Below are 22097 nucleotides of genomic sequence, written 5' to 3'. Positions count from 1 at the left end.
CGCGGGCTCAGGCAGTCCACTCACCTCGGCCTCCCAAAGCTGTGGGATTACAGGCTGAGCCACTGAGCCCGGCTTCACCTGATGTTTCTAATGCCAGCTGTTGCCTGGTTGTCTAAAGAAAAATTGGTGGCTGGACTCAGTGACTCAGCCTGTAATCCCAGCACTTTGGGAGGCCGGGGCAAGTGGACTGCCTGAGCCCACAGGTTTGAGACCAACTCAGGCAACTTGGCAAGACCTGCCTTCTACAATAAATCAAAAATTAACTGGGTGTGGTAGCAAGCGCCTGTAGTTCCGGCTACTCGGTAGGCTGAGGCAGAAGGATCGCCAGGGCCCAGCAGGTCGACACCGGGGTGGCTGTGAGTGTGCCACGGCACTCTAGCCTGGGCGACAGAGTGAGACTCCAAGTAAAAAAAAAAAAAAAAAAAAAACAAAAAAAAAAATTGGTATCTGGAGCTGCCAGGTCTTTTAAATAAAGATTCCTAGATTTTACTACATACTACATGTAAAAATAAACATGAAAAAGAAACACAAGATGGATTAAATAAATAAATATTTGAAAAATGCTAAAGGGCAATCCCCTTAGGTCCCCTCTGCTCTGGGAACATTTCTGTCCTCTCAATAAATCCTGCTTTCTCAAAAAAAGGGCCAGGCTTGGTGGCTCAGCCTGTAATCCCAGCACTTTAGGAGGCCAAGGTGAGCGGATTGCCTGAGCCTGCAGGTTTGAGACCAGCCTGGGCAACTTGGTGAGACCTCATCTCTACAATAAATAAAAAATTAGCTGAGTATGGTAGTGTGCACCTGTAGTTCCAGCTACTTGGAAGGCTGAGGCAGAAGGATTGCTGGAGTCCAGCAGGTCGATACTGGGGTGAGGATGCCAGGCTGTGAGCATGCCACTGCACTCCAACCTGGGTGACAGAGTGAGACTCCAACTCAAAAAAAAAATGCTAAAATGTTCTAGAAGTTAGCATAGGTCCTGCCACATTGAAGTAGGGGACCTTCACAAAGTAAGAAAGAAAACCCACGAACCTATAAGGACAATGCTGGGTTTATAGCAATTGAACCTCTGTGGGGTAGGAGATGATGTGGACGAAATGAAGAGAAGCAGTACACCAGGAAAAGGTACTTGCACAAGGTGTCCAGATCATGTTAGAAATATATGTAACCCAATTTAAAAAAAGACAAAACCGGGTGTGGTGACTCACACCTGTAATCCCAGCACTTTGGGAGGCAGAGGGAAAGGATTGCCTGAGCCCAGCTGTTCAAGACCAGTCTGGGCAACTTGGTGAGATCTTGTCTCAACAGTAAATTAAAAAAAAAAAAATAGCTGGGTATGGTGGCATGTGCCTATAGTTCCAGCTACCTGGAAGGCTGAGGTGAAAGGACCGCCTAAGCCCAGCAGTTTGAGGCTATAGTGGCCGTGAGCATGCCACTGCATTCCAGCCTGGGTGACAGAGTGAGATGCCAACTCAAAAAAAAAGAAAAAGAAAAAGAAAATGAAAAAGACAAATAACCTGCTAGAAAAATGGGCAAAGAATAGGACTAGGTCACAAAGAGGACAAACAAATGGTCAATACATGTATGAGAAGATGGTCAACCTTATGAAGGTTAGTGAAGTGAAAACTAAAACAACTGGTAGTGGGAGCCTTTATATTATATATTTATATGTGTCAGTGCAGCAGTATGTGCTAATACTGCCTCCTCTTAGTTACTATGGCTTTAGAGTTAGTCTTAAAATTGCAGAGTGTGTCATCCAGCTTTGTTCATTTTCAAAATGATTTTGGCTATTCTGGTTCCTTTACCTTTTTATACAACTTTTAGAATCAGCTTGCTGACATCTGCAAAACAACCGTTTGGGATTTCTATTGGGACTTCGGTGAATCAATAGATCAAACTGAGGAAAACTGACATCTTAACAATATTGGGTCTCCCAGTTCATAACCATGGCATAGCTTTCCACTTAGGAATTCCTCTGATTTATTTCATTAGCATTTTGTAGTTTTCAGCATATAGATACTTAAGGCATTTTTTGGATAGATTTATGCCTATTCTTCTCTGTGTGTGTGCTATTGTAAGAGGTATTTAATTTTTTTGAATTTGAATCATTCATTGCCACTATGTAGAGATACAATTAGTTTTTTATATTGGCCTTATTGATGTGTATCCTGCAATCTTGTTCAACTCAGTATCCCTGGAGTTTTTCATAGATTCTTTGGAATTTTCTATGTAGAAGTTTATGTTTTATGTGAATAGTGACCGTTTCATTTATTTCTTTTCAATTTATATGCATTTGTGTCTTTTTCTTGCCTTATTGCACTGGCCAGGACATCCAATATAATGTGGAATAGAATTGATGGGCCAGGACATCTTGCCTTATTCCCAAACTTAAGGAAAAAGCCTCAGTCTTTCATCATTAAGTGTGAGGTTAACATAGAATTTATCGTTAGCCTTTATCATGATAATAAGAGTTCCCTTCTATTCCTCATTTACTGAACTTAAGAATATATATATCATGAATGGATGCTGGATTTTCTGAAGTGATTTTTTTAAACATCTTTTGGGGTAGTCACATGACTTTAAAACATTTGTTTATTAGGCTGGATGTGGTGGCTCACACCTGTAATTCCAGGACTTTGGAAGAATGAGCCCAGGAGTCCAAGACCAGCATGGGAAACATAGTGAGATCTCGTCTCTACAAAGAAGTCAATAAAAAAAATAGCTGGGCATGGTGACAGACACCTGAAGTCCCAGCTACTGGAGACTGAGGGAAAGGTTCACCTGACTCCAGGACGTAAAGTCTCTGGTGAGCTGTGATTGTGCCACAATACTCCAGCCTGGGCAACAAAGTGAGTGTTTATTTTGTGAATTATATTGATTGATTTAAAAAAGTTGTGCCAGCCTTGCATTCTGGAATAAACCCCAATTAGTCATGATGTACTGCTATCTTTTTGTTGAGAATATTTGCTTCTGTGTTCAGAATGGATATTGTTATTTTCTTATAATGTCTTTGATATTTTGGTATTAGGGTGATTCTGGCTTCATAAGATGAGTTGGGAAATATTTCCTTCTTGTCTATTTTCAGAAAGAGATGGTAAATATTGGCAGTAGTTCCTTAAATGTTTGGCAGAATTGGGCAGTGAACCATCTGGGCCTGGAGTTGTCTGTGTTGACAAGTTTTAAACTACAAATTCATTTTCTTTTCTAGACTTAGACTAATGAGGTTGTCTATTTCTTCTTGAGGTGCATTTTGGTAGTTTATATTTTTCAAGTCATCAGTCTGTTTGTTCCAAGTTGTATCATTTATTGGCATAAAGAGTTATTTATAATAGTCCCTTATTCTTTTAATGACTACAGGACAGTAGTGATGTCTCCTCTTTCCTTCCTGATATTGACAATTTGCGTCTTCTTTCCTTTTATTGGTCTGTCTGCCTTGAAATTTGTCAGGGCTAGTGTTTATTTTCCCCTATGAAACCAGCTTTGATTTTGTTGATTTTCTCTTGTTTTCAATTTCATTGATTTCTGCCTTTTTAAAAAATTAATTCCTTCCTTCTGCTTTCTTTGTATTTAATTTGCTCTTCTTTTTTTTCTAGTTGCTTAAGGCAGAAGCTTGGATTAAAGATTTGAGATCTTCTTTATTAATGTAAACATGAAAGGATATACTCTATACATGTAAAGCACTACACTCTCAGTACTGCTTTAGTGGAATCCAGTGATTTTTATATTTTCATTTTCATCAAATTCAAAATACTCTAACTTCTCATGAGAATTCCACTTTAACTCTGGGTTGTTTAGAAGAGTCTTCCTTAATTTCCAATTATTTGGGGGTTTTCTAGATATCATTTTGTTGTAGATTTCTACTTTAATTCAATTGTAGTCAGAGAACATACTTTGTATGATTTCTAGTCTTTTAATTTTGAGGCTTGTTTTATGGCCAGAATATGCTCTCTTGATGAATATTCCATGTGTACTTGAAAAAAGTATGCATTCTACTATTGTTGGGTGAGTGGTCTATAACTGTCATGTAGGTCAAGTTGTTTGATAATGTTATTCAGATCTGCTATAGTCTTGAGATTCTGTGTCTACTTGTTCTGAGAGAGAGTTATTGAAGTCTCTAGGAATAATTGTGGATTTGTCTATTTCTCCTTTCAGTTCTCAGTTTTTACTTCATGTATTGAAAAACTTAGAAATTGGTGTTTAATATCCAAAACATGTTTAGTCCAATATAATAATTTTTAGAGCAATTTCATTGAAAAGTTAAGAGAAAGGTACAGAGATTTCCTGTGAGCCTCTTGACCCCACACGTGCATGGCCACCTCTGTTGTTGGGCCACATCCCCAACAGATCGGCTTGTTTGTTTCAACTGACTAACGTATATCAACACATCATAATCACCCGAAGTCCATAGTTTATGTTAGGGTTCACTCTTGGTGTTGTACATTCTGTAGGTTTGGATAATGTATATTGACACATACCCACTAGTGTAGGGTCATACAGAGTCTTTTCATGGTCCCGAAGATCCTCTGTGCTCTGCCTGTTCATGCCCTCCCATCCCGACTTCCTGTATTTTGCAGCTCTGTTGTTAGGTGCATAAACATTAAGGGATGTTACATCTTCTTGAAAAATTGACCCCTTTGCCATATGGAATGCCCCTCTTTATCTCGGAGAGCATTTCTTGTTTTCAGGTCTGCTTTTTCAGATATTAGTATAGCAAGTCCGGGTTTATGAGTCAGTGTTTGCAAGGAATGTGTTTTCCCATTCTTTTACTTGTAGCCTATCTAAGTCTGCACACTTAAAGTGGATTTATTTCTAAATAGCATAGAGTTGGGTCTTGCTTTTTGTTTTTTTAACCCAATCTGACAATCTCTGCCTTTGAATTAATGTGGCTAGACTATTCACATGTAATGTGATCACTGATACAGATGGCTTAAAATATAACATTTTGTTATTTTCTATTTATTCTATCTGTTCTTTGTTTTTTTTTTTCTGGTTTTGTGTTAGTTGAACATTTCTGTGATTCTATTTTGCCATCACTATTGATTCATCATTTATAGTTATTTTAACAAACTACGGTAATAGCTGTAGAATTTAAAGTACACATTTTTAGTTAGTCAGAGGTTGCCTTCTAATATTATTACATTGCTTCACATTCTTTGTGTCATGTTCCCCTACATTTACTTTTACATGTGCATTTACAATGCATTGCTGCTATTTTTGCTTTGGCTATTCAGTTATATTTTAGAGAAATTGAACACAAGAAAACCTTATTTCACTTTCAATGATTATATTTCTAGTGTTCTTCAATTCTTTGGGTGGATCCAATTTTCAGTCTGATATCTTTATTCTGCCTGCAGACTTCCCTTTTTCATTTCTTATAGATTGATTGGGTCTGCTGAAAATAAATTCCCTAAATTGGTTTCTAAGAAAAGTTTTTATTCCTTCATTTTTGAAATATATTTTTACTGAGTATAGAATTCTAGGTTCACAGATTTTTTTTTTCTTTCAGCACTTAAAAAGGTCACTACATTGTCTTCTATCTTGTGTTAGCTGTAACAAAAAGTTTGTTGTAATTCTTACCTTTGTTCTTGTATATATAATGTGACTTTTTCCTCTGACTTCCTCCAGTATTTCTTTCATCAATTTGGATATAATATACCTCTGTGTGGGGGAGTTTTTTTGGAAGGGAGAGGTGTGTATCCTGCTTTGTGTTCTCTGAGCTTCTTGAATATGTGAGTTGGTGTCTTTCATTAGTTTGGACATTTTCTTAGCCATTATTCCTTCTCATTTGTCTTCTTCCCCATTCTCTGTCTTTTTTACTTCTGAGATCCCAATTACACATATGATAGATAATTTAATATTTTAACTGTAGGTCTTGAATGTTGTATTTGTTCTTCAGTCTTTTGGCTCTTTTTAAAAAAATTTTAGCTGATTTCCATTGACTAATCTAATATTTAACTTCAAGGATTCTTTCCTCAGTAGTGTTGCATCTGCTTGAGCTGGTCAAAGGCATTCTTTATCTGTTACTTGGTGTTTCCATTTTAATATCATCTTCTGTACTTTCTTATAGTTTCCATTTCTCTGCTGAAATTACCCATATGATTTTGTATGTTTTCCACATTTTTCATTAGGGCCTTTAATGTATTAACCATAGTTATTTTAAATTTACTGTCAGATTATTGTGATCTCTGAGTCCTATTCTGATGGTCACTTTGTCTCTTGGGTGTGTATTGTTTTTCTCTTGCCTCTTGTATGCCTCACAATTTTTTGTTTTTGAAAGCCAGGTATCTTGAGTAGGCGAGGAGATTCTGAAGTGAAGTTTTCATGCCTGGGAATTGGCCAGCTTTTCCTTCTGCTGTGCTTCCAGTGTGAGCGTTTGATTTAATCTAGCCAGGGGCCAACTAAGGTTCAAGTTTTGTAGTTGCCATGGCTACCCTTGGTGCAGCAAAGGTTTCAAGTTCCTCCAGCAGGACCCTATGTTTAAGCTGAGGACAGGGTGACAATTCCTAAAAGATCTAAAAATCGACCTTCCATATGATTCAACAATCCCCCTTCTGGGAATATACCCGGAGGAACTCAAATCACTCTATGAAAAAGATACCTGCGCACACATGTTTATTGCAGCATTATTCACAATAGCGAAAACACGGAACCAACCATGCTGCCCACTGAAAGAGGACTAGGTTTCTAAAACGTGGTACATATACACAATGAAATATTGCACAGTCATAAAGAAGAACAAAATTATAAACTTTGCAGCCACTTGGATGGATTATACTCAACGATCTATCACAGAAACAAGAACTGAGTACCACATGGTCTCACTCATAAGCAGACCCTGAACAATTATCATAATACTACAAGAAAAGGATTGGCAGTAGTGGGAAACTGCTAGGGGAGGGGTGGGGTACATAACATCAATAAAGGTACCTGATCTCAAACCAGGCGCGGTGGGACCAAAGGAAGGCCCAAACTTTACCTGTACAATGACCATTTACATACCTAACCCTGAATCGTACTCCACATCTTTAAAATTTAAAAAAAATAGTAAGACAATCACAGGTTGGCCCAAGGGTTTTGTGGGGCTCCCTCTGAACACTTGCTCCACCCAGCTTTCCTTCTCCCTTGCACTCCCCTCATGGAGGATCTCTTTCCACGTTCTGGTTCCGTTCCGCTCCCAGACGTGTTCTTCTGTTACTTGCTACTTAATACGTGTTAATACTGGGGGTGGAGGCTATGGTGGGGGCCTTATCTAGCCTCAGTCTTGGGTGGGGGGACTGGGCCTCCCCAGTGCTCCTGGCTCTCCCTGGGGTACAGGTGGCGGCGGCCAGCATCTGTTTCTGCTCCTCCTCCCAGGGATAAGGGTTGTTATTTCAGCCCCTTTCCCCCAGACACGGTGGGTTTTCAGCAGTGGCAGTTTTTGTGCTACAGTCTCTAATTACTTCAGTGAGTTAAAGTGTACTTGCATCACACAGTGAATAAGTCAGACGTTGGGTTGACCCTGGATGTCACAGGGCACCCCAGTGGTTCCTGATAACTTCCCTCAGATTTTTCCTGGGGATTTTGGAACTTTGGGAAAGTATGTCTGCTGATAGTAGTCCTCAGTGGATGAGAAGTCAGGAGCCTCATCGTAACTGGTAGGGTTGTCTGCCAGCTGTCCTGTGCCAGGGGAGTTTTGTTAATCTGTTCTCAGCACCAAAAGCTGTTGCGGCATGGAACAGAGCACTTCAGCTGCCGGGTGAATCTTTCTGGCAAAATATAGAGAGAGAGACTTAAAATAATTGACTACTACTAAAAAAAATTCAAACTAGCTGACAAAATGATTTTGCCACAAAGGAAAGGGTCCTTTCTTCTTAGTACTTGATAGTCAGTGTCCAGTTAGGTTATCATGGGAGTTTTGAGAACTGTTCCTGACACTGTTGGATTACGTGGGCGGATGTGTGGACATTATTAACTAGCCCAGCTGGTCCTGTCTCTGAGCTGGCTTTCTGGAGATCAGGAACCAGCCAAGAATATTGCTGAAGTTAATGCACTGGCAAGACACGTGAAACCATGTTCTAAGCTACTTGGATGCTGCACAGTATACAGGTCGGAATGGCTGTTGCCTCACTTATTGTTAAACTAAAGATAGCTTTCTATAGATTTATTTATTTAATTTAAATTTTAATTTTTTGAGTCTGTTGCCCAGGCTGGATTACAGTGGCATACTCATGGCCACCGCAACCTCGACCTGCTGGGCTCAGACAATTCTTCTGCCTCAGCCTTCCAAGTAGCTGGAACTACAGGTGTGCGACACCACGCCCGGCTAATTTTTTGATTTATGGTAGAGATGAGGTCTCGCCAAGTTGCCCCAGCTAGTCTCGAACCCCTGGGCTCAGGCAATCCTCTCCCCTCCGCCTCCCAAAGTGCTAGGATGACAGGCGTGAGCCATTGTACGCCACAAGCTTTCTATAGATTTAAATAATAATTCTCTAGTGGACTGGTTCAAATGACACATGTAGCTGAGTAAAACGGGAAAGAGGCCCATGCTGATTGGTATCTGCCTGCTCTTGTTTTTGAATGAGGAGGGATTACCCTTTGTGTGGCAGGGAGAGCCAGGCAGACCCGCCAGGCAAGTGGTGACCAACAGGACTGCGAAGCTGCAGGCGGCCCCTCCGCCCACCTGACGCTTAAGTCTTCAAAAGGGAGTCGCCCCTTTTGTTTAAGACCTGTGACTCATGGCTTCGGAAGGCTTTTGGGGTTTGTTTAAAACCAAGAGGATTGCAATTCTGCTGGTCCAGGGGCTCTGACAATTCACAGGCCTGTCGGCAGAGTGTGTGTTCTCACTAGTCGTTCCACCAATGGGATTTTTCCGTTGATTAGCACCTAAAATTGGGAGACAGTGTTGGAGAAATGCTTCAAAATCTTCAGGGTGAAAATCTTTCATTTCTTAGACTGCAGGCTTAGGACTGCTGTAGAATTTTAGTGCATCCTTAAATTCATCTTTGGGTCAAGACTCTTTTATTATGTATGGTGAGACTTGGTTTTTTCCTTCTCAGTATGCATGGGAAAAAGAGGCTAGAAAACACGTTTTCCCAGCTCCATGGAGGCAGGTGGCTGGGACACAGTTCCCTGGGATCTCATGTTCCTGCACTCAGCGCTTTCGTCCTGGGTGATCTTTCCAAGGATGCTTCTGCAACTCACGACCTTGGAATACAGAGATAGTGTCTCCCCTGAAGCAAAGACCAGGTAGGCTGGCTTGCGGTCAGGTATAAAAGCTCAGAGTTCGTTGGCTAGAACCCGAACCCAGAATCCATGTGAATCCCACACACCTCCCCATGGAACTGAGGGCAAGGGGATGATGTGGATGTGACACTCACACTGCTGGATATCCTGTGTAGAACAGGATCCTTTGTCTCTGACCCAAGAGTCTCGTGCTTTCTCCCCGCAGCTGTGAAACCGTGGCGGGCTAAGGGAAGGGCCTGCAGGTAGGTACAATCTCAGACCCTTCTTTGTGTTTGACACTCTTCTTGAGCATTGCCCTACTCAAATGCCCGGACTCCTAACATAGAGTCAAGTTCAGTCAGAAGAAATGGAAGTAAAAGAACAGACGTGGCTCCAAGATTGGCTGGACCGCCCCGTGGGCTGCTTAAAGGCCGGGGGTGTCTTATGTTCTTCCTCCAGCCCTTATTAGACATTTCCTTAAGATAATGTATGAGGCCAGGAGCTGTGGTTTATACTTGCAGTCCCAGTGCGTTGGGAGGTCAAGGCTGGAGTTTTGCTTGAGTTTGCCAGGAGTTTGAGACCAGGCTGGGCAACACAGTGAGACCCGTCTACAAACAAACAAACAAACAAACAAACAAAATTAGCCAGGTGTGGTGGTGTGTGCCTGTAGTCCAGACTATTTAGGAGGCTGAGGTGGGAGGATTGCCTGAGCCCAGGAAGTTGAGGCTGCAGTGAACCATGATTGTGCCACTGCATTCCAGCCTGGGGGACAGAGTGAGACTTGGATTCAAAAAATAAATAAAATGAAATAATGCAATAAAAGAAGAGAGTAAATGCATGATTTCATTGGGCCTAGGGGCATTACATGAAATCTGCTGTTACATTCACAGAATTCCTCACTGTTGAATTCAGGAATTGATCCCGCAGGTGTTTATTGAAGGCTTTCCTTGTGGCAGGCCCTGTCCTGAAACTGGGAGTGCAGCACTTAATGAAAGACAGAGCCCCACCCTCTGGGGCTCACATGTTTGACTTCTCCTTTATAGTACTGATGTATATTTGAACATAACCATTTTCTACATGTCAGTTCAGAAGATGGGTAGTGTTCTGTTGATGTTTTTATTTCCTTCTGCACATGAGATATAACCTGACAAACTAAATCCCATTTATAATAGATACACCCACCCACACACACATACACACATGCACACACAAAACCTAGGAATACACTTAACCAACGAGGAAAACTACAAAACACTGATGGAAGAAATTGCAGATGACACAAATAGTAGAACATCCGTGCTTATGAATTGGAAGGATCGACATTGTTAAAATGACCATACTGCCAAAAACAATCTATAGATTCAGCACAGTCCCGATCAAGATCCCAATATTGTTATTCACAAAATGAGAACAAATCCTAAAGTTCATATTGTACCAAAAAGGAGCCCGAACAGCTAAAGCAATCCTAAGTAAAAAGAACAAATATGGAGGCATCACACTGTCTGACTTCAAACTATACTATGAGGCTGTAGTAACTAAAACAGCATGATACTGGTACAAACATAGACAGGTCGACCAATGGAACAGAATAGAGGACCCGGAAATAAAGCCACATACCTACAACCAACTGACCTTTGATGAAGCTGACAAAAACAAATAGTGGGAGAAAGGACACTTTATTCAACAAATGGTGCTGGGAAAATTGGCCAACCGTATGCAGAAGAATAAAACCAGATTCCTACTTCTCACCATGTGCAAATATTAGCTCAAGATGGATTAGAGACTTAAATGTAAAACCTGAAACTAAGTCCTAGAAACTAAGTATTAGAAGAAAAACTAGGAAAAGCTTTACATCAGTGTAGGCAAAGAATTTGTGATGAAGACCCCAAAAGCAAATGTGACAAAAACAAAAATAAGCCGGGCTCAGTGGCTCAGCCTGTAATCCCACGCCTTTGGGAGGCTGAGGTGAGTGGATTGCCTGAGCCCGCGGGTTCGAGACCCGCCTGGGCAGCGAGACCTCATCTCTACAATAAATCAAAAAAATCAGCCAGGCGTGGTAGCGCGTGCCTGTAATTCCAGCTACTTAGAAGGCTGAGGCGGGAGGATCGCCGGAGCCCAGCAGGTTGAGGCTGCGGTGGCCGGGAGCGGCCACTGCACTCCAATCTGGGCAACAGAGTGAGACTCCACCTCAAAAACAAAACAAAACAAAAAAACAAAAATAGACAAATGGAGCTTAAACTAAAAACACACAAACAAACAAACAAATCAGCCAGGCTGATTCTTTGCCTACACTGATGTAAAAAACCCTTACACAGCAAAAGGAATAATTAACAGGTTGAACAGAAAACCTATGGAATGGGAGAAAATATTTGCAAATTATGCCTCAGAAAAAGGACTAATATTCAGAATCGACAAGGAACTCAGACAACTGAACATGAAAACAAAACAAAGCAAAAATCCCCTTAAAAGGTGGGCAAAGGACTTGAATGTACATTTTTCAAAAGAAGACACACAAATGGTCAACAAACGTATGAAAAGTACTCGCATCGCTAGTCATTGGAGAAATGCAAAGTAAACATCACCTCACACCAGCCAGAATGGCCATTATTATAAAAGGGAAAGAACAACAGATGTGGGTGTGGATGCAGAGAATCACGCACTGCTGCTGGGATTGTAGACTTTTTCAGGAAAGCCGTCTGGAAATGTCTCCAAAGAGCTAACAATGGAACTGCCATTTGATCCAGTCAGCCCACTGTTTTATCTTATTTCATTATATCAAAACAATACCTACACTCATACGCTCATGATAGCACTATTCGCAATTCAGAGACATGGAACCTACTCAAGTGCCCATCGGTGACTGACTGGATAAAGAAAAGGTGGGATATTTGTACCATGGAATACCACACAGCCATGAAAAGGAATAAAGTCATGTGCTTTGCCGCAACGTGGCTGGAGCTGGGAATCACATCTTAAGATGAGACACAGAAAACCAAATACTACATGTTCTCACTCATGTATGAGAGCCAAATGGACATAAAGACGGAAATAATAGACATTGAGACACTGAAAGGGGGGAGGCAGGTTACATTCAGAAGCTCCCAAGGGGTATAGTGTTCACTATCTGAGGAGCACAGACACCTGAAACCCAGTCCCTCCAGGACACAATATGCCCCTGTGACAACATGCACTTGTACCCCCTGAATCTAAGATGAAAAAGAAACAAAAAAAAAATAATAAAATGAAATATGTTTATTATTACAGATAGAATTGTAAGCCCTCTTTTAAAAAAGAGTAAGATTTGGGTTCTCTCCAGTGTCACAGACTAGGAAGAGAGGGTAAATGAATTAAAAAGGAATCAGGAAAAGAGAGACAAACATAAAGTCTGATTGTCAAAGCTTAACGAATGTTAAAAATTGTCATGTTCTTTTTCTTTATTTCTATAGCTGTAGGGGGTACAAATGATTTTGGTTACATGGTTGCATTATACAGTAGCAAAAAAGTCTGGGCTTCGAGTGCGCCCGCCACCCCCACCTGTGCACGTCATACTTGACAGGTGATTTTCCCATCATCCCTCCCTGCCCCCATGAGTCTCCAATGTCCCTTACACCATCTCTGGGCCTTTGGGGACCCTCAATTGAGCTCCTGCTTGTAAGTGAGAACATGCAGTGTTTGTTTTTCTGTTCCTGAGAGAGTTCACTTAGGATGACATTCTCCAATTCCATCCAAGTTGCTGTAAAGGACACTATTTCATTCCTTTTTGACTGTATTTTTTTATTTTTGAGTTGGAGTCTCACTCTGTTGCCCAGACTGGAATGCAGTGGCCGCTTCCGGCCACTACAGCCTCGACCTGCTGGGCTCCGGTGATCCTTCCGCCTCAGCCTTTCAAGTAGCCAGAACTACAGGCGCGCACTACCACACCTGGCTAATTTTTGATTTACTGTAGAGATGAGGTCTTGCCAAGTTGCCTGGGTGGGTCTCGAACCCGCTGGCTCAGGCAATCCACTCACCTTGGCTTCCCAAAGTGCTGGGATTACAGGCTGAACCACTGAGTCCAGCCGACTGTATTTTTTAAATATCAAAAATAGCCAGAAAGTATTCTTTAAAAGCTCTAGAATTTCTCCTGAAGTTGGTAAGCCCAGTTAACTTCGAAAACCTCTGTCCTTGCTAAAATATTTTTCTTTCCTGCAAACTTCTAGTCCCGGCAGCTAGAGAGAAAGTATTGCCTTAAGATGAGAATAAACAGTCTTTTAGACTATCTGACACAGGGAAGAAGCGTTGGTGAGATGAGGGGAAAAGGGAACTCTGCACTGTTGGTGGGAATGGAAGTCAGTACAGCCACTATGGAGAACAGAATGAAGGCTCCCCAAAAGACTAAAAACAGAACTGCTGTGTGGCCCATCGACATGGAATCGATATGTGGAGGAGACATCTGCACCACCGTTTATTGCAGGACTGTTCCCAACAGCCACGGCATGGAGTCAACCCACACATGGATGAGTGGATACAGAAAATGGGGTGCATAGATGCAGTGGAATACTACTCTGCCTTCAACAAGGAGATTCTGTCATATGTGACAACGTGGATGGAGCTGGAAGACATCATGTCAAACCATGTCAAGGAAGTAAGCTAGAAACTGAAAGACAAATGCCACATGATCTCATTTATCTGTGGGATCTAAAAAAGCCAAACTCGGAGAGTGTGGATGGTGGTTACCAAAGGCAGGAATGCAGCATTTTATTAGCTAGGAATCAGCTCCAGAGATCTCTTGTACAGCGTGATAACTAGAGTTAATGACGTTGTGCTGAAATGTTGAAAATTGTTAAGACAGTAGATTTTAAATGTTCTTACCACAAAAATAAGATAAGTCTGTGAGGTAATGGATATGTTTGCTAGCTTGATTTAGCTATTCCACAGTATCTACATATATCGAAACAACTTGTACACTATAAATAAATATCTGACACAAATTGTAAAGCTGTGTTGCATTTTTGCAACTGTAGGCATAAGTAACTTCACTCCTTGGCTTCTCCTGTGGGCAGATGGATTCAAGATTCAGATGACTATTGAATTGAAGATGGTGTTCCTGCTGAAAATATGATACAATTGTTTTATAGTCAGATATTATGGTTGCAAGTGAAATTAGTTTTATAGTACTATAAAACCCGAGCTTTCAAAAATGAGAACGTTTTCAGAAAACAGTGGTTGTCATCCTAACAAAAGATACCAAATGCAAATTGTTGCTTTACTCAAAGCAGTAACAAGGTGTTATGGCTAAAAACATCCGTTAAGTTAATCTCAACAAGAGGCGTGTATTTTAATTTCCGTGTTTTCCCTCCCAAACCTCACAAGCCGACCCTCTCTATGCTCTCGACTGCATTAATCAGAGAGATCACTGATGGAAATGCCTGATGGTGTCCAACCTAGAAGTCACGTAAGAAGCTGTGTAGTCCTCTGCAGGTCTTCCCTGAAGCTGGAATTTCAAGGCATTTGTCACTGATCGTAAAAGTCTATCATTCAATTATTTCTTAATTTTCTTCTTAAAAACCCACTCATCACATCTCCCTACTTAACATTCTTTCTTTTCCCAGCACTTTGTTTAGAAATAATTTTTTGTATTTAAAAACCTCACTTCTTCCTCATGAGAAATATGAGCCGTGCAGTCAAACCCTATGATAATTGGAGGCTTCAATGAAATATTTTTAGTCGTTTTATTTTTCTCATGTCAAGCATCTTAACCCAGTCCTAAGTAAATGATTTCATAAGAGTTAACGAAGAAAGCCCTGGAATGAGGTGGGCGGGCAGCCGCTGCCTGTGCTGTGTGGACCCTGAGTGCTCTGTGGCCGTGGAGGAAGGACTGCTCACTGCCTCGCAAGGCAAACAACAGTAATCCTTGTAACCGGAACGCCTAAGCTCCGGGAAGTCACATTCCTAAGTACAGTCTACAACTGAGGTTTACCTTGGAAAGGTCTCTCTTGGTTGGGTGTTGGTTGTGGTAGAACTTTGCTTAAAATTTGTAATAGTCTTTAAAAACCAAACAAACCTTTTTTGGATGTTTAAGGGAATAAGTGAGCCCCTAGTTAGGGCATAGTGCAGCTTATGACCTGTAGTGTTGAAAACTGATGGCCAGGCATCATGCCTCATGTCTGTCATCCCAGCACTTTAGGAGGCCAAGGCAGGAGGATCATTTGAGCCTGGGAGTTTGAGACTAGCCTAGGCAACATGGTGAGACTTCACCCCTACAAAAAAATTTAAAAATTAACCAGATGTGGTAGAGCACCTGTAGTCTCAGCTACTAGGGAGGCTGAGGTGGGAGGATCGCTTGAGCTCAGGAGTTGGAGGCTGCAGTGAGCTGTGATTGTGCCACTGCACTCCAGCCTGGGCAACAGAAAAAAAAATATATATACAAGGAAGAGCGAATTAAAAGTTCTGCCCGTGATACCATTTTTCAGACTCTTCCCTTCACGAAGGGCAGGAAGGGGCAGTGCTTGCACTCAGCCAGCCCGTCCTGCAAGGGCGGGTAGGAGGACAGCCCCTGGACCGAGTCGCTGTGATGGTGGGCGGTGTGGCAGGCCTTCTCCCCAGACTCTGGCTTTGTCTGGATGCGTGGGGATGGTACCTGTTGCCTCCCACATCCTCTACCCGCCTCAAAACACAAAACACAAAACACCCAAACAAACAAAAGCCAGGGCTTTGACAGATGCTGCTGAGCTTAAGTAAGCCAAGCCAGGCTGATGACCTACAGTCATGTTGCCGGTGCCTGCCTCTGTCTAGACAGACCCTGAGAGATGGTGCAGAGTGAAAAGCGTGTGGAGGCGGAGTGGAGCCGGGGCCCCGGTGCCTCTGAGTCTCGGGGACGGATGTTCTTCCCGGCCTTCCTCCCAGCCACAGGTGGGGACGGTCCTGACCGGCTTCCCAGGCCAGGGGCACCGTGTGAATAGCAAGGAGGAGAACTCGGGCGTGACACCGGCCAAAGCCGGTCACCTGGCCCAGGGCGCCTGGCACAACTGGGTCACTCTTAGGAACCGCGACACGACTTCAAGCGAATGCGCCCAGAAAAACTCTTACATAATTGTCACAGGCTTGGGTTTCCGCTGGTTCAAGTTTTCTTGCTTGTTTGATAATCAGGCGATCTGAAGAGAGGCTAGAATTTCACAGGAGGCTGTGCGGGATGGGGACAAAGGGGCCATTCACCGGGCCCTTTCATTCGCCCACAGGAGCTGGCCGTCCTGGGAGCCTGACCGTGCTACAAGGCTCCATTTAAACTCGGCTGAGGCGCACACTTAACTGATCCCGGTGACTCACGCTGGCTACTGTAGCCCCCCTCTGATAAGGGACCGACACAATGGGCTTTGCAGTTCTTAAATAACTCCAGGTTTTTTTCCGCCTTTGAGATGTGGTGCTTATGTGACCTTTTGTTTTTGAAAAAAATTTCACATGGTTTGATTATATTTTTTAAGAGTATTCACAAGTACACTATGCGCTCCTCATCCTTAGGATAAAACTTTTTAAATCTTGGAGAGGATATAGAAGTGAATTCATATGTCTCTTTTTTTTTTTTTTGAGTCGGGGTCTCCCTTTGTTTCCCAGGCTGGAGTGCAGGGGTACTCTCATGGCCACTGCAGCCTCGATCTGCTGGGCTCAGGCAGTCCTTCCACCTCAGCCTTCCGAGTAACTGGAACCACAGGCACACACCACCGTGCCAGGCTAATTTTTTGTTTTTTATTTAGAGACAAGGTCTCGCCAAATTCAGCAGGCTGGTTTTGAACCTCGGCCTCCCAAAGTGCTGGGATGACAGATGTGAGCCCAATTCAGTATGACTTGAAATTCATATGTCATACTGTTTCTACAAGCTGACTTTGATATATCAGATGTTACTGACTTCTGGACATTGATATCAAACTTGAATGTGCTTTGTTTTGAGGGGTGACTCTGATATAGTTCCTAACAATCCTTCAGCACCGACTTTCCACTCTGCACACGTGTGGTTATCTGTTGGGGTTTAGACTGTTTTCACAACCTTAGGTGGCATGTAGAGGTAACATCCCAGTGAAATTGATCAAGGGATGACCATGGACGGACATACTTCCCATTTCCCGTCAGGGTACACTAAATGCTGGAGACAGAGGCCCTGACATGGAGTGGGGAGGAGAGCTTGAAGACATCCCTGGCAGGAGTTCAAGACCAGCCTGAGCAACATAGTGAGATCTCATCACTACAAAAAATTAAAAAATTAGTCAGGTGTGGTGGTGCAGGCCTTTGGTCTCAGCTACTCAGGAGACTGAGGTGGAAAGATCGCCTGAGCCCAAGAGGTCGAGGCTGCGGTGATTGTGCCACTGCACTCCAGCCTGGGTGAGACTCTGACTCAAAAAAAATTTTTTTTTAAAGAACAGCAAAGATCTGCTAGAAAACATCTCTGAAAAACAAGGGTGAAAATTAAAAAAAAAAAGAATAGTAGTTCTCAAGCTTTTGTGGGTACAGGGATTGTCAGGATGCTTGTTAAAATTGCCAGTGCCTGGATTTCACCCCTGGAGTGCCTGACTTGGTAGGTCTGGGGGGCCTGGCAATGTGCATTTTTAACAAGCTCCCATTGATTCTGATGGAGTGGCTGTTGGCCACACTGAGAATCATTATCCTGGTCACCAGAGGAGGCTGAGGTCCGTGCCTCCCCGTTTCCCCAGTGAGCAGGGCCGGCCTTGGGAGCAGCAACCCCCGAGGGATACCCAGCGACCCCGAGGGATACCCAGCGGGGTGGACAGGCCAGAATTTCCAGGCGTCAGAGCAGCCCAGGCCTCCCTTTGGTTCCGGGCCCCCGCAGCACACCTCCCCTGGGCCTGCAGGGCACAGGGTGTTTGAAGACCAAACGCTGCTCCCACCCGGGCTTTGTAATTAGAATTTCAGAGCGCTTGTTATCTGTGGTATCTAATCCAAATTCACTTCTCTGGCCCTCTCCCCTGCCCCCATTAAGGTAATTTTAGAGTTTTAGAAACAAAGACCTTTTTCAAAAGAACTTCCAAGGAGAAGCGGGTTCTCAGGAAGCCTTTGGGAAGCATGGAAGGAACGTGCCTGTGGGTTCGGTGAGGGTGAGGCTTCCTTGGAGATCTGTGGGTCTGATGGTCGCACTGATAGGGCCATGAGTGCAGTGACGACACCAAACTTGGCAGCAGGTGGCCCGCGGCCTGTTGTGTGTTCTGTCTGCAGAATCCGCCCCCGGTGTCATTGGCAGACTTGTTAATTACCAGCGGCTTTGGCTGGCAGGCTTTTTATTATGAGAATTTTCAAACTATTCAAGGCTGGAAACACAACAGACTCCCGGATACACACCGCCCACTTTCTAGACCTACCAAGATTTGCCGTATTTTTTTGGCAGCCTCATCGTGTCCGTAAATTTTGCCAGTGGTTTTTTACAGGGGAGAAAATGTAGAATCTTTTCCTAACCTGTTGAAGTTCTTGGCTGAGGCCCCTGTAGCAAAAGACCGATTAGGAAGAGAAAACACACAGATGCGTTTAGCATAAGTTTATGTGGAGCCTTCCTGAGGACACGGAGACCCAAGACCCGGGGGGGGGGCCTGTGCTTATGCCTGGGCTTGAGGAGGTTGGACAGTCGATCAGAGGCTGAAGGGGGCATGGCTCATGGAATGAACTGGGTGATGAAGCAAGGCCCATGTCTTCAGGAATAAGAATGAGGGTCTTATTTCCTGCATCAGGGAAAAGGGTAGGGTGAGGCAGAGACTTTCCTGCTTCTGCCGTGTTCTCAGATGCCAAGGGCCATGTTCTGGGCTGTGTGTCATTTTCAGATGGGCTCGTTTTAGGCATGAGTCCAGCTCGAAACGCTTGATGGGCTCCATGTCGGTTCTTGGCTGAGGACGGTGACAGTGAGCAGTCATCTAATGTGTCCTTTCCAGGAGTGTGTTCCGGAAAGTCTGGAGCTGAAGAAGAAGGTCTTTGCGCAGCTGGATGGTATCGTGGGCGACGGGACCGTCCTGAGCAGCTCCAGTTCCTGCCTCCTGCCCTCCCACGTGTTCGCCGGCCTGGCGCATGTGAAGCAGTGCATTGTGGCGCACCCGGTGAGTGTTCTGCACTGAGAGCCATCGAGTTCACTCCGGTTTCCGGGGCAGTGAGCTGTAACTGACCCATGAGCACTTTGACAGCTTGTACGAAATACACTTCACAGGCCACACCATCCACCAGTCCGAATCGCGCAGTGCTGTGGGTTAGTGGACTCAGAGCTGGCGATTTCTAAACACATTCCCTGCCTGCAGGTACAGAGGGTAGCGTGAGTGGTGCTTTGGGGCTTGAACCCTCAGTGTAGCTGAGGGTGACTACTGAACAGAGTCTCCACTCCCACGGCGACAGTGCCCTGCTACCCATGCCTGCGGCCGTGGGACTGTGCGGATGTGTTGTTCGTACGTACAGCTACAGAGAGGGACCCACTGTGCTAAATGCAGGTTCTGGGCCCCCCACCCCGAGATTCTGGCTCTGGGAATCTGACTTTAGCTCCCTTTACCGTGCTGTTCCCCACCACCACCACCACTGTTGTCACTAACCGATCTGTTCGCTCTCCAGGAGGGCCTGGGGAGGACGGGCAGGGAGCCCCAGGTGGCACCAGCACTCATGGGTCGTTTTGAGATTCACGTGTATATGGGGGAGAGGCCAGGAGAGGAGACCCCAGGATCACTGGAAATAATGTTTGAGTCCCATCTTGGAGCTCATCATGACCTTGGAGGCCCAGCACGGCCAGTTAGGACAGGACTCACCCAGGGGTGATAAATACAAGGGGGATTCCCCCCAAAACTCCCAGAATTTATTTATAGAAAACTATGTATTTATTCTTACATGTTTAAACTTCAGTCACTTTCAAATACTCTCCTTGTGCTGCAGTACACTCATCGAGATGCCTTTTCCACTACTCAAAACAGGTTTTGAACTTGACAATTTTGATACCTCTTAGTGCTTCTGCAGTTTTTTTGTTTCACCTCTTCCATATCGGCAAAATGTTTCCCTCTGAGAATTTTTTTCACAGGAAAACAAAAAATACAAGTTGATCAGAGTAAGCTCAGGTGAACAGGGAGGATGGGGCATGGGGGTGATGCCACTTTTGGCCAAAAACTGCTGAACACTCAGCGCAGAGTGACCAGGTGCACTCATAAGTCCCCCATCATGAAATGGACAAACGCATTGAAAGACTCTCTAAAAAAAGAAAAAATTCAGCCGGGCTCAGTGGCTCAGCCTGTAGTCCCACGCCTTTGGGAGGCTGAGGTGAGTGGATTGCCTGAGCCCGCGCATTCGAGACCCACCTGGGCAGCGAGACCTCATCTCTACAATAAATCAAAAAATCAGCCGGGCGTGGTAGCACGCGCCTGTAATTCCGGCTGCTCGGAAGGCTGAGGCAGAAGGATCGCCGGAGCCCAGCAGGTCGAGGCTGCGGTGGCTGGGAGCGGCCACTGAGCTCCAGTCTGGGCGACAGAGTGAGACTCCAACTCAAAAAAAAAAAAACTCAGTGAAGCTGAACATAGCCTCTCACAACAATGCTAGCTGGTCCACGGATGCTAATGGGTTCCTGGAACACTTACCTAGTGAGGGAAGCCTGTCCTGCAAGGGGCCCTCCTTCCAGGAGATAATTCCAGGGGCTTTTTTTTTGCTTTTTTGTTTTTTGAGTAGACGTCTCACTCTGTTGTCCATACTGGAGTGCAGTAGCATGTCATGGCCACCCCAATCTCAACCTGCTGGCCTCAGGTGATCCTTCTACCTCAGCCTTCCAAGTAGTTGGAACTACAGGTGCATAACACCGTGCCCAGCTAATTTTTTATTTATTGTAGAGACGAGGTCTCACCCTATTGACCAGGCTGGCCTCAAACCCCTGGGTTCAAGGAATTCTCCTGAGAGCATTGGGGCCCTGGGGACACAGGTGGAAAGACACATTCACACCAGTGACAGCAAGGCAGGAGGGCATCTCAGGGCCCTGGGGACATGGGTGGGAAGAACTTGATCACACCTGTGACACCAAGGCAGGAGGGTGTCAAGGCCCTGGGGCTGGGGGTGGGAAGATGCCAACCCTGCCTGTGACGCTGATGCAGGAGGGTGTCAGGGCCTGGGGACGTGGATGGGAAGACCCTGTTCACACCAATGACACTTATGAGGAGGGCAGCAGGGCCCTGGGGACGTGGGTGGGAAGACGCCAATCATACCTGTGACACTGAAGAGGAGGGTGGCAGGGCCCTGGGGACATGGGTGGGAAAATGCCGATTACACCTATGACACCAACAAGGAGGGCGTTAGGACCTGGGGATGCAGGTGGGGCGACCCCGTTCACACCTGTGGCACTGATGAGGAGGGCATCAGGGTCCTGGGGACACAGGTGGGAAGACCCTTTCCACCTGTGACGCCAAAGAGGAGGGCATCAGGGCCCTGGGAATGCTGGTGGGAAGACATGGTTCTGGGGGTGGCCAGGTGGGAGGAAGGCGCAGTGCTAAGATGATGGGAGCAGAGGTGCCCCTCCAGGAGTGGGGCTAGGGGAGCCGCAGCCAGGTTGGGGGGGTGGCCCCTCCACAGGCCAGGCCTGTGTGTGGGTCAAGCTTGGTCTGGGCATCACCGCAGGACTCTGCAGCAAGTCCCCCTCCTTTTCCTCTGAGAGGAACTTGCCTTCCCAGCGTCTGGTCACCGGGTCTGGCCACGAATGGTGGCTGCCCTCCTGCCTCCCCGACAGGCGAGCGGCGTCCTGGAGCTGCACCGAGCCGCCCCCCTGACTCCCGCCTCGCCCCCCAGGTGAACCCACCGTACTACGTCCCGCTGGTCGAGCTGGTCCCCCACCCAGAGACGGCCCCCGAGACGGTGGACAGGACCCACGCCCTGATGCGCAGGATCGGACAGTGTCCGGTGCGCATCCTGAAGGAGGTGGACGG

General features: G+C 45.0%; 1 protein-coding gene across 2 annotated transcripts in view; it reads left to right on the top strand.

The window, feature by feature from the left end:
• The window catches only part of CRYL1 (crystallin lambda 1), an 81434-nt gene that overhangs the window by 41017 nt on the left and 18320 nt on the right, over positions 1-22097 (top strand). For both annotated transcript variants that reach the window (XM_021717530.1, XM_021717529.1), the window contains exons 3-4: positions 19101-19262; positions 21961-22097. In XM_021717530.1, the coding sequence (XP_021573205.1) occupies positions 19101-19262; positions 21961-22097 (299 nt within the window). The remainder of the gene's footprint in view (positions 1-19100; positions 19263-21960) is intronic.

The sequence above is a fragment of the Carlito syrichta genome, unplaced genomic scaffold (assembly GCF_000164805.1).
Source record: "Carlito syrichta isolate Samal-C Ts95f unplaced genomic scaffold, Tarsius_syrichta-2.0.1 Scaffold309850, whole genome shotgun sequence".
Lineage (NCBI taxonomy): Eukaryota > Metazoa > Chordata > Mammalia > Primates > Tarsiidae > Carlito > Carlito syrichta.
Note: the sequence above shows the minus strand (reverse complement) of the source record. Positions and strands in the feature narration are given on the sequence as shown.